We start from the raw sequence: 12,328 nt of genomic DNA on the forward strand, positions 1-12,328 counted from the left end.
AAGAACAATAGTTATTTATAGCATAACCCCTGAGGACTGACTATAAAGTAATCGTTCAGACCTTATCATTCTTAGCAAATGATACGGTGTGGGCCTCCATGTCCAGAATGCAGGTGATGGTGTCACCCTGGGTAAAGGAGGGAAGTGTGCGGACTAGTTCCCCTCCATGGTACAAGTTGCCACTATAAGCACGATACAGCCACATGTCAGTGGTGGTATGGTGGTTGTGATCTCTGATTGGCCAGCGTGAAACTCCAATACATGTGCCCTCATTGCCTCTGTTCTCTTTGGTGATGTGAAACTAAAGAGTGAAGATGGGAACATAAAATATTATTGGAGAACTGTTTTCTGCACATTTGAGTTCTAAAAATCAGTTCAATAACTAGAGGATTTTTTTTTCCCTAGGTAAAGCAGTGTGTCAGTCCTTACCTTCCATATGAAACAGCCAGAGGTGATAGCAGTAGTTGCCAGGCCATAACCTTTCCCTCCTGTACCATGGGAGAGGATGTTCCCACTCTCCAAAGTACAACAGATTAGCTTGTGTGGGTCAAAGGAAAAATCTCCAATGGGAATACATTCATCATAGCTGCCAGTAGTCTGGAAAATACGTATTGGAAAATAACACTAAGTACTTTATACCAGCAGTATGCATACATAACACATCCAACACCTGAATAAATAAGGGTTTTACTCAACACAATATGACATACAGGTCCTTAAAATTAGAAACACCACTCTAATGTAAAAATTGTGAATCTTCAAAATCACAACAAAGAGTTTCAGATTCTTACTAAACGGTTGAACGAGAGTACAAATTTATCTTTCAAATGCTGATTACACCGAGTTATATTCTATACAAATGCAATTCATGTAATATTCTTTGTAATTTGACACTAATTAAATGTGTTTTTATTTTCTACTATTTTCCCACTGTTCATCATACACCCACCATGAAGAAGCAGCCCATCTGTTCTATCAAGTAGCCCTGCTGTTTGCAGTTTCCCTATTGCCAACAGTGCTTTTCATTTCTTCGTAAACACTGTACAAAACACTGCAGGTAATACAAAGATTTTCCTCTCATTGGTAAGCAGGCTACAGTACAGTACAGTACAGTACAATAGTCTAAACTCTAAATGAATGTGAAGTAGATATGCTTTACTTTTGGACCCACATATATTTGAGTGCCCTGACCTTTTTCTTTTGATCTATCGGAAGTCGAACAGGTTTAAAAGCTAATGGCTCAGTGACTAGAATATGGGTGAACACAGATGACTGTACAGGTACATCTGGCAAGACACAGTAAGAAAGTAATATAGAAAGTGCATACATTTGTACAGGATTATTAGAGTAATATTCCTTATTACCCCTGTGTTTTTTTCAACCGTCTCCTCGTGGGTCCTCTCAGCTAGTGGTTCCTCCCACATATAAACAGACAGGAGCTGAAAGAGTTGTTTAACTATCTACAAGATGAAAAAAAAGAGAAAACATGTGACCCCTCCGTCTTAATTTCAATTTCAACAAACATGTCAGGGAGCCTTAATTTTCATCATTCATGTCTTCAGTTACTTTAACTTAATGATTTTCTGTCTTGAACTGAAACCTTTGAAATCACTCCAGGTTGCATAATACCTGTTGAATTTGAACTGGATCAGAACAAGCAGGCAACAGTCTTTCTAAAACATGGAAGGCTAAAAGCTTCGTGCGAAGGTTCTGGAAGCAAGGAGACCCTGAAAAGAGGAGGATGGTGCATTGTAAATAATATCAATGCTGTTATTTGAAAGTATTGTACATTTTTCAAATGTCTTACCTAAAGAGCACTTGTGTGAAATAATGGTCATGAGTGGATCAATCCATTTGACAAAAGTAGAAAGTCTTTTCATTACTCTTAATGACAGTACACGCCTCAGAAACACCAAGAAATCTGCAAGTTGAGATTCAATCACTTTGCTGCTTTCCACTCCTGAAAAACCAGAAGCAGAGAGAAACTGTACTTCAAAACATAAAGGCTATTTTGTCAAATAGCTTTAGAAATGCCACATCTGTCATTTTGAAGAATTGACCAAACCTTATAAAAAGATTTAAAGTTATGATTTATATGGCTAAATTTTCCACACCAATAAGATCTGCGCTCTTGCTGCTGGAGCCCAGATCTGTTCCCTCAGCGGTTCCTCTCTCTGCTGTCTGCTGCTGGTGAAAAGCATGCAAAACATTCTGGAGCTGTTCACACATCACTTCCATTAGTGCATGGGATACATCAATAGGGAGAGAGTCTTCACAGGAGCTGAGAAGACAGGACATTCTGTTATGCAGATATAAACAGTGAAGGTTTTTTCCAGTGAACTAAACAGTAGAAGAGCTAATGCACAGTTCTTTATGGTTGTTTAAAGTGTCTACATTCTCACCTTGCAGCTACAGTCAGTATCTGAAGCAGGCGGGCACAGGCTAGTCTCACAGCATGGCTAAGTAGCATGGATCCAGATGTTGAAGCTGCAAACCAGCCTTGGTTCACCAGGGCACAGCTGTTATTGGTCAGCATGGAAAGGATTTCCAGGATGCCACATTTGATGACCAGCACCAGGTCTACTGGCTGGTAGCAGAAGTTCAGTGCAAACATAGTTGCTAGTAAAAGATGCTGGCAAGAACCTGGTGAGCCAGAGACAATATGTCAGGTACAGAAAAAAAAATGAAAACAGATGCAACTAATGGAAAAAACACCTTGTAGGGAATTGTACTAGGCAGATCAAATAAAAACCTAATGTGTTAAACATATGTGAAACACAAAGATGAGCAAACCTGGATGCTCTCTTTCCAACAGGACCCTCTGTCTGAGAACACACACCACCTGCTGGTAGAAGGTGTGGGCTGCAGACTGTAGTGCTCTCTGTGTTTCAATGGAAGCTGAATGCGTACCAGACTGGATTTAGATAAGAGGGATTGAAGAGTAATCCATATAACAATATGATCATGGAAAACAAATGTGTGATACTGATATAATATGTTTCTTCTCACTCTGTCTGGAAAAATTAAATATTCATTCTTTCTTTATGCTCTAGCATTGTGATAGTACAATTACTACACGTACCATGTAATGCTGCATCTCATAATTAGCTCCATGAGAGCCGATGATTTGTGTTCCCAAAGCAAAGCACCCAGAGAGGAACTGAAGTTGGACAGACTGCAACAATGCAGGAAATTGGGAGGAGACTGTGAACCCACTGCTCTTTTCCTCCATCTTGGACAGGAAGGATGACATCTGGCACAAAGCCTCCAAACGCATCTGATCAGAAAAAAGGAAGGTGGTTGGTCAGGCCCTTGAAATAAACTCACCCAACAACCCCATGTATCATAAATCATCTCCAGAATGTATTTTGTTATTTGTTGTTGCAGGCTTTTAATCTTTTCCACCTATAGATGTGTCTGTGAGACTGATGACATCTGCTAATATATTAATGTGATGTAAGCTTCATAAACTTCATGGATTCATCATACAAAGGAAAAATCGGATTACCTCAGCCCTCTGTTGTTGCTGCAGTATAGCAGAAGTAATGGCCTTTGGATCAGCCTGACTACTTGTCTGCCCACCTGGCAGGGGCAATGAGAAGGATGATATGTGGATCGGGCTACCACAGACAAAGCTGAACACCTGGTTAAGAATTGGCAAAATGTTGTTGCCATAGTGGGACATAGTGCTGGTTGGGCTGATACACTGTCGTAGACGATCCCAAGCATCTTTCATGATGCCCAGAGAACAAAGAGGCAAGCCTGGAACAGAGAGAACAGAAGAATAAAATCAAATACTGTCTCAGTTTTTCTGATGTCATTTGTTAACACCTCTTAAGAGTGCTAATTATTCAGTGTTAATTTTCACATGAAAATATCCTGACTCTGGCATTGGGAAATACAGACATAACACATTAATACACGAAGTGCAAAAGAAACCAGTTCAACTTACCCATTTTATTCTTGGAATATCCCAAGGAGTTTTTGGAATGGTCAGACTATATGAGACATACAAGGTATATCAGCACTAATAAGGAGCTTTAAGGCCAAATCTTGGTACAGAACAGGACTTACCTGTTTTTTGTCATCGACAGCCATTGTAAAGGATTCTGTAGATGATTTCCTGGTGAGATGTTGCAGTCAGTTAGTGCAGAAACATTTCACAGAACACACAGCTGCTCTAAAACAAATCAAACCAACAAACACTGACACAAACCCTACCTTGTGGCAGGGTTCATAGCCTGACCATTCTCCCCTTTGGTGGGTTCCACCCAAGCAGGCCTGACCCCCAGCAGGAGGAAAAGACAACGGGAAACCACAAGATGACAGGCAGCAGGAAAAGACAAATTTTCTTCAGACTCCCTCTGCTTTTCCCACTGCTGTTTGGAATCTGGTTCCCTCTCTGGGCTGACGGGGCTCTCCATGCTGCTGGGTAGGGTGGAAGTGCCAAAGGACTCATACACTGTAACATTCTGCTGTACCTGCATGGCCTCCCGGGTGGCCATGAATGATTCTAGGACTTCTACAGAGACAGGAAAGGCATTTGGGATCATGGCTTCTTAAAAGCTTTAAGATATAATTCAAAATACATGTTTTTAAATTAAAGGCAGATATAGAGATATCCTTTACAAACCTGACAGGTACACACGACTGTTGCCAAATGCGTCCTCCTCTGCAACCTCCTCCTGGTTGTGGTTGGCTGTGGGAGGTGGGGTCACCTGCACCTCCCGGCTACAGTGACCTGTCGACTGCAGTTCATGATCCTTTACTGTCTGCTCCACTGAAGTGCCTGGCACTTGTCTGTCTGTATCAGGACTTTGGGGAGACTGAGCAGTCTGTAATTCAAAAACACAAAGACATAGATGAGAAATACAAACTCCCTCTTTAATAGACAGTATAATTATAGGGGTTATTGTTAGAGTATAAATATTAATCTAAGTATTGTTTTGTTTTTTTTTTTGCTCGCTATTGAATTTTTGTCAAAAATAACTTCATTACACATATCTGATGATGACATACAGTACAGGAATGTTAGTAATGCTACCTCTTTGGCAGCAGCCTGCACCTGCGACGTCCTTGGAGAGTTTTTATGGGCCAACAGAGTGCTTCTGATTTTATAAACTGTTTCATAGACATCTAGCAGCATCTCACAGGGCTCATATCTGTCTCAAGATAAAGTGGATTAATAAAGTGGATAATTAGCATTGTTGTGCACTGCAACATAGATGCTATGCAATAAAACTGATTCACTACATTTCATCCTTTAAAAATGACAACACAGATAAATGTCAACTTATAAGTACACCATTTAATGTGTCAAACAAAATGCACAGGAGTAAGCATTTCAGTAACCACTGTATTGGTATTACTGACTTGTCCTGCCAACAGGCCTCATTCTGCAGCCCAGTGTGCTTCAGCAGAGCAGCCAGACTGCAGCGACAGACAGTCTGCAGCAAACAGTTGCCTGAAGGTCCTCCATTCTCCCATTCTGCTCTCACAGCAAAACCACACAGATTAGTTACAAATGAAGTCACAAAGAGGACCTAAAGACCAGGTCTATGATTTATTCTGCAGCAAATACATGTTTTAAACAAGATTTTGAAAACCGGCAGCTAGTCCATTGTCATCCAGATATTTACAGAATATTTTCAAATACAGGGATGTTATCATACACACAGAGAAGTGCAAGCCTCAGTACCTTTGCTATGAGCATATTCCTCCATCTTACGCCATAGGCCACCTGCTGATCCCCTGGAGGATCCCAGTGCCAGTTCCAATAAAGTCCTGGTTTCCTCATTCACACTCAGCTCTGCCAGCCTGGCATCACTACTGCCCAGCAGTACCACCTCAGTCAGCCATGCCATGCTAGAGTCTACAGGACAAAGCATCACATGGAACACAGGACAAATGACCAAGTGAAAACTAAACACTACATTTAAAACACGGCTTACTAGTTTCACATGACACTAATATATTTTATATTAAAGATTCCTTTCAGAGTGGCCTCACGGTCTGAGGTGCATACCATGGAAAGTAAGCTACGTAACTTTGTTGCATGTCAACCCTTCATGTTACTTGTCTAACTAATAAAACAAAAAATAAAGCACACCTCTTTACTCATTAGTAGTCTCTATAACGTCCTCTTAAAAAAAAAAAAAAATACTAGTAATACTAGCTAAAAAAATAAAATACTATTAATAAACCACACAGAATATGGGTACATTGGTACAACATTAATATTTTCCTACCCAGCTGTTCAAAGTCCATCTCAAGGCCATTCCTGAGGAGGATATTTGATAGCCAGAACTCTGATGTTTTTTCCTGCAGTGAGGGTGGAGGGCCTTGCAGCATACCACCAAGGCAACGGCCGACTGCCAATGCTACAGTCCGCTCCAGGTCCAACAGCCAAACCCATCGGCACTCCACCTCCTGTCGCTGCTGTTCAAGGCATTCATTTTCTTCACTTTCACCTGTAGAGAAGACACCTTGTCATTGGTACGCTGTATTTTCTCCTGCAACAAGAATCTTAAGTTTTTAATATTCATGGCATAATATGTGACACTGCTGAAACCAACCATAACAATAATCAAGGACAAATAGGTTCACTGACCTAAACAGGTTTTCTGAGCTTCCATCCCTAGTTCCTGTTCTTCCATGAAGCCTGTCTCTGGCAACAATCTGTTGAAATTATTGAGGTGCTCCAACAAGGCCAGTAAATGGCTCAGAAGAGGTTGAACTGTGCCCAGGTGTAGCAGCAACAATGAGTACATTACCTGACACAACAGGCTGCCAGCCACTGAGTTATACAACACCACTGGGACAAGGGGTGGGACAAGAGGAGAGTATTAGACTGACCACTAATAATGACACACACATGTTAACAGACTTTATTCTTACTGTGCAGCTTGCTGATAATTTGTTTATCCAGGGAACTGTCCTTCAGCAGTTTGGTGGATCTCCTGAGTGTCTCAGCAGCACAGGGAAGCAACAGGTAAAGATGCTCACGAAGCAGCGTTACACTGCTGTCATCCTGCAGAACAATAAAATTATGAAGTCATATAAGAAGATGTACGTCATGGGATTTTTTTTTAATCAAATCAAATTTGAATAACAAATATATTAAAATAGACATAACCTGAAAGCATGAGTATACTGTGTACTATGTGTATAGCTTTTTCTGTAGCGTACCTCAGGGCCGGAATGGATGTAACAATGAGCGAGGAGGTGTTTGTGAAGTCCAGACAGCAGCTGATGGAAGTGACAGGGAGGATCAGTGTGTCCCTGGCTATCATTAAATAGCTGCTTATCACTGTTTTTCTCCAGTTCCCCAAATGCTCGCTCCTGTATGAACACATACAGAGAGCGTGCACACATGAATATTACTTAATGGTAAGAGTGTACACCAAATTGTAAAAAAGTTAAAAGGAAAACATGTGAGAGTGGTAAAACAACGCACTAGACTTTAAACGTTAAACTATAAATCTCTCCCCGATTCAACACACTCAAGACACAAAGTTGCACTCAAACACATGAGGTCCTTTATTCCATACCGTGTAAAAGCCTATGCTGAGGAGGAGGGTTCTGAGCAGCACCTCTGCTAGGTGCAGAGGGTCATAGGCCTCAGCGGAGCTGGATGAAGTTGGTGGCTGGACTAATACAGCGGGTGTCAGAGGGGGTCCCAGCACCGTTACCTCCCCAAAATTGCTGTAGCCTAAGAGTGAAGCTACATGGCTCTGGTCCTGAAGGCTGCTGAGAACCATGTCTAATTGCAAACGCTTCAAAAGATACAGAGGAATGAAAACAGGAGAATTTGATTTAAACGTGATGTTACTAAAAAAAAAAATCTCTGCAGTAAAGAAACATTATTTTTACACCAACACATTTTCACATTGAAGCAGTGTTCACATATTGCCTTAGCAACACTCCAAATTGGCACTGTAATTTTGACAATCATGCTGTTCACTAACTCCATCCATTTTCTAGTTACCTACCTTGACATGGGTAAAATGTAGGAAACAAAGCAGCCATAAGAAAATAACACAGGTCCCTTTTTATGGTAGTTTAAATTGGTAAATCGCTGCACTTACAAAATCTTCGATATAGACCACATTCTTCACAATTATTATATTGAGGCAACAATGTGTATAAACCACATCTTCCCATAACAAACAGCCTTACCATATTTCTAAAATGGCACAACAGAGCTCTAAATACCTGTCCTTTAGAGAGGATGTTCAAGCTCTGCGGGCCCTGAGGAAGCAAGGAGAGGAGCAGTTCTGTTCTTTCTCTCAGTGGAGGCAATAACAGTGATGCACCAATGGACAGTGTGTTTAGAACTGCCTGAGGATGGACAGGATTGGCACACAGAATGAAAAGAAGCACAGATAAAGGTTTTAGCTACAAGCAATACATTAAACAAAATTAGCAGATATAGGCTTGAACAACCAAGACCACATTTGAGTTTCAGCTTAGTACTGCCATATTTTAAAAATCACCTAATAAGGGACACCTTGTTCGTTTACCTGTTGTATGGAGTCTGGCATATTGGTGTCAATAAGTCTGAAGAGAAGGTTTCTGAGGGGCCTGCCCTGAGCCCCTAAAACCATGGCACCAGTCCCCCCAGCATGAGCCAAGGACAGGTGGATGGACAGCAGCTTCATGCACAGCAAAAGAAACTGATGGTGGTCCCTAATGAACAGATACATAAAACCTCAGGAGAGTGGGTTAAGTGAAGTGAGGGGTGAGTGAATTTGAATTACAACCTTGACATTGCTGAGTACATTATCATAATGGAGTGTAATTGCTCAGTTGTTTCATACCTATTAGATAAGAATGGAGCAGGGGGTGGGTCATTTCCGATGCCATCACAGTAACTTTCTAGGAAGTTGCGTAGGTAGGTGAATGTACTCTCTTCCAGGTCGACACAAAAGGGTCTGTGCCATGCCACCAATTGCCTGGAAAAAGTTTAGTGGTAGTGGTGTATAAGAATGTTGAACCTTCAGTGTTTGCAACTCTGATTTATTTGGTGAGATCACATATGTTCGCATTGTAGAGAACTAGAACACATCTTCTACAACACCAACAAAAACATGACTACTTAAAAGCAGGCATTAAAGGAGTTCACTTACTGAGCAGAATGTAGATTTGCTTAATTAAATATTTATTTAAATTTCTTTCAGATGAGACTTTACCTGTCGGTTGGAACTGCAGTCCAGGCCAAGCTGTGAGAAGTGCCAGCAGTGATCTGCTGGATTGACACCCCCTCAAGACCAAGCACTTTCTTGGGTTTGGTAATAGGTGTAGAAGTGTGTCCTTGCCCACACTGACCCATGGTGTTGTTCCCCCAGGCATACACTTCATTCTCTGGGGGAAATAGAAGGGCACGCATTGAAGTCAGCACACAGTCACCATTTACAATCCTCATTTACAAACCTACAAACATTAGAATTCCTACACAAAATAAATAAAAAGCTAAATTTTATATGCATCTAATCATCTGAGTAACTGAATATTAACTTCAGAATTGATCTTACCATGGGACAGAGCCAGACAATGGCTGTCTCCACATGAGATATCAATTATCTTGGTGATACTAAGGTCCTCTATGAACCTCGGCCTCAGAGAAGTCGTCTCAGATGAGCCACATCCTAAACACGATCCACAGCCCCATGCAAAAACCTACAGAAATACAATGAACAAATATAAATGTATGGACTGTTAAAGTTATCTATCTGAATTCAGGATGTGATCAAATACAAGTGCTGATGAACAAAATGTGTGAAACTTAAAAATTGTTAAGGTGATGTTTGTCGGCTCCTTCAAAATAAAACCTTTTAGAAAGGGCTGAGCTAGCTTAGTTAACGTTAGTTGAAACAGTGCTTCGAAATTTTCACTCCTATTTTTGTTAAATGACTAGCAAGTTATGACAATTTAAAAAAAAAACAAATCATATCGAACCTGTCCTGCAGATGTAAGGGCAAGAGATGACTGGCTGCCAGCACACACTTTTCTGATTATGAATCCATGTAGGGCCTCTATGACCTTGGGGCGATATACACGATTGGTGTCTCCATGACCTAGTTTACCTGCAGAGATGAGTCTGCATTAGTTCACAGCAGCTCAAGACATTTCTATTATAACGAATCAGAAATTTTAATGTTATAGTTGCTACCCTTAAAAAGACTTTTTTTCTGCTCAAGCAAATTTCTATATGTTGTACGTACATGGTTCATTTCCATTCAGTATGTGATGCTGTGTCATCTGTCAACATACCATTGTCACCTCCACCAAAGGACCATACAGTACGTCCATCCTGTGCCACAGCAATGGTGTGGGAACTGCCACAGGCCACCTGACCTACACCACTGATGTCCTTCACCAGTGTGGGCACGTTTCGACTCTGACTGTCACTGTGACCTGGCCAGGGAGGAGCACCGCAAGTCATTAACATACCAGAGGAGGGATTTCACTTTGAAACAGTGGAGACAAATAAGTCTGAGTAACATGAGAAATATCGTGTGTACCAAGTCTGCCGAAGTCCCCTTCTCCCCATGTATAAAGCTCTCCATCATTAGTCACAGCAGCACTGTGTCTGTATCCAGCAGACACACAAACAACAACCTGGCAGAGATGGTCACAAATGAAAAGTTATGTCAAATCATTTTATGGCTTTCTAAATAAAACAAGAAATTAAAAAAGCTACATGGTTCCTCAAATCTACTCGATCTTTCTCCCGATACATGGACATGCACACTTACTTTCCCTAAAAGCGGCCCTTGTATGATTTTGGGGTATTTCTGAGTAGCACTGTTACCGTGGCCAAGCTTCCCATACTCTCCATCACCCCAGCTGAACACCTGAAAGAAATATTTTGAGAATCTTATAACCCATAACTAAGAAACATTTTTGTCAATTACAATCTGACAAATACCTACAAAGAAGGAGTTATTCCTCTAATGCTGTTGTTTTCTGGTTTGACACAACAGAATTTATTCTGAACTACAGGATTTGTAGAAATAACACTTTCAAAACTGTAGCCTGCAAACCTTTGGTCATATACCAGTAAGTCAGCAGAAACTTCTTACCTCTCCCTCTACAGTAATGGCCAAAGTGTGACCATCAGAGCCCTTAGAAGACGACACTTTTTTCATGTTCCTATGTGGATCCAGCACAAGTTTCTTGGGCATGGACTGGTTGTTGGAGTCTCCCAGGCCGAGACGGCCATAGCTGCCTTTTCCACATGCTTTCACTGAACCATCTGCAGATACTGAGAAGGTACAGTATTGACCGGCCTCAATCTAAAAGAAGGAGAAAGTACATTAAAAAGTGAAAACAAAGGATAAGAGGTACAGCTGAAGAACCATTTTTTCCCACCCACAAATATGCGAGGAGGTCAATCCTGCCCTATTTATAACTACAGTTATTTTAAAATATTTACTATTCTAACCTGTTATAATTTAATATTAATGTTAATGAATAAAGTCTTATCCTTATGGCTAGCCATACCATTTGGGCATCATTGAATCCCTGTGTCAGTTTTGGCAGAAGGATTTTTTCCAAAGTTCCCTCTGCCAGCTGATGGCTGCTGTTACTGCCCCACACATACACCATCACTGTGTCACTTTCTGTTCCAGGAGCAGCTGCATCAGTGCTGCAGGAGCACAGGCAGTAGGATGCTAGGTTACAAATCTGTCAAGGGGGGTGAAGGACAGGTCCTTTAAGTCAGTTACTAGAATGTGTAGCAGTTTTTAATAGTGCCTATGAAGTATGTTAAAGTATGTGACTACACATGCACTGTGTCTATTACCTCCTCAAAGAGGCAGAGTGCTGCCTGGGAGAGTTGACAGAGTCCATCTGCATCCTTCTTCAGCACCTGAGTATTGACAGAGTCCCCACGGAAGCCCTGGAAGGAAGAATTCAGTTTAACCTTCATCGCAGTAGGTTTAATATTTACTATTAATCCAAACCAACCTAATGTTCTCAACAAATTCAGTCCATTTTATTACATTTCTTAAGTGATATTTTAGGGAGTGCCTATTTCTAAATCAGCCATGAGTAACAAGAACAATCCTCTCTTCCCAAATACAAAGACATGTCTGTGCATGATCAGGCAGAGAGTGAAGCCAAGATAGACAAGGCTGCTCTCCACTTTTTCTTGCACCACAAACCAAAACTAAACTGTATTAAATTGTATCCTGTGAGATCCCTCTGGGCTTTTTTTAGTTTCTATGTAGGCTGCACATGCAAAATCTTTAATTTGTAAGATGAAAATCTCTGATCATGTGCATTATTATTTCGTTGTTGGCCATTTGCACAGAAATACTGCAAA

At 41.0% G+C, this 12,328-nt stretch overlaps 1 protein-coding gene across 6 annotated transcripts in view; it reads right to left on the reverse strand.

The window, feature by feature from the left end:
- Positions 1-12,328, reverse strand: part of LOC113124279 (probable E3 ubiquitin-protein ligase HERC1) — a 38,576-nt gene that overhangs the window by 22,146 nt on the left and 4,102 nt on the right. For 5 of the 6 annotated variants that reach the window (XM_026296893.1, XM_026296892.1, XM_026296896.1 and 2 more), the window contains exons 3-36: positions 11,807-11,902; positions 11,506-11,688; positions 11,085-11,297; positions 10,758-10,856; positions 10,524-10,620; positions 10,273-10,416; positions 9,958-10,085; positions 9,534-9,678; positions 9,192-9,363; positions 8,820-8,954; positions 8,523-8,688; positions 8,215-8,340; positions 7,551-7,775; positions 7,189-7,341; positions 6,898-7,030; positions 6,611-6,814; positions 6,249-6,470; positions 5,699-5,872; positions 5,374-5,488; positions 5,045-5,162; positions 4,634-4,835; positions 4,222-4,522; positions 4,075-4,123; positions 3,953-3,998; positions 3,509-3,762; positions 3,083-3,277; positions 2,794-2,914; positions 2,403-2,643; positions 2,115-2,281; positions 1,808-1,960; positions 1,630-1,727; positions 1,365-1,460; positions 430-597; positions 62-301 (exon numbers count right to left, since the gene is read on the reverse strand). In XM_026296893.1, coding sequence (XP_026152678.1) covers positions 62-301; positions 430-597; positions 1,365-1,460; positions 1,630-1,727; positions 1,808-1,960; positions 2,115-2,281; positions 2,403-2,643; positions 2,794-2,914; positions 3,083-3,277; positions 3,509-3,762; positions 3,953-3,998; positions 4,075-4,123; positions 4,222-4,522; positions 4,634-4,835; positions 5,045-5,162; positions 5,374-5,488; positions 5,699-5,872; positions 6,249-6,470; positions 6,611-6,814; positions 6,898-7,030; positions 7,189-7,341; positions 7,551-7,775; positions 8,215-8,340; positions 8,523-8,688; positions 8,820-8,954; positions 9,192-9,363; positions 9,534-9,678; positions 9,958-10,085; positions 10,273-10,416; positions 10,524-10,620; positions 10,758-10,856; positions 11,085-11,297; positions 11,506-11,688; positions 11,807-11,902 — 5,379 coding nt within the window. The remainder of the gene's footprint in view (positions 1-61; positions 302-429; positions 598-1,364; positions 1,461-1,629; positions 1,728-1,807; positions 1,961-2,114; positions 2,282-2,402; positions 2,644-2,793; positions 2,915-3,082; positions 3,278-3,508; positions 3,763-3,952; positions 3,999-4,074; positions 4,124-4,221; positions 4,523-4,633; positions 4,836-5,044; positions 5,163-5,373; positions 5,489-5,698; positions 5,873-6,248; positions 6,471-6,610; positions 6,815-6,897; positions 7,031-7,188; positions 7,342-7,550; positions 7,776-8,214; positions 8,341-8,522; positions 8,689-8,819; positions 8,955-9,191; positions 9,364-9,533; positions 9,679-9,957; positions 10,086-10,272; positions 10,417-10,523; positions 10,621-10,757; positions 10,857-11,084; positions 11,298-11,505; positions 11,689-11,806; positions 11,903-12,328) is intronic. The other variant, XM_026296897.1, reaches the window with a different exon arrangement.

This window comes from Mastacembelus armatus, chromosome 12, assembly GCF_900324485.2.
Source record: "Mastacembelus armatus chromosome 12, fMasArm1.2, whole genome shotgun sequence".
In the NCBI taxonomy this organism is placed as follows: Eukaryota; Metazoa; Chordata; class Actinopteri; order Synbranchiformes; family Mastacembelidae; genus Mastacembelus; species Mastacembelus armatus.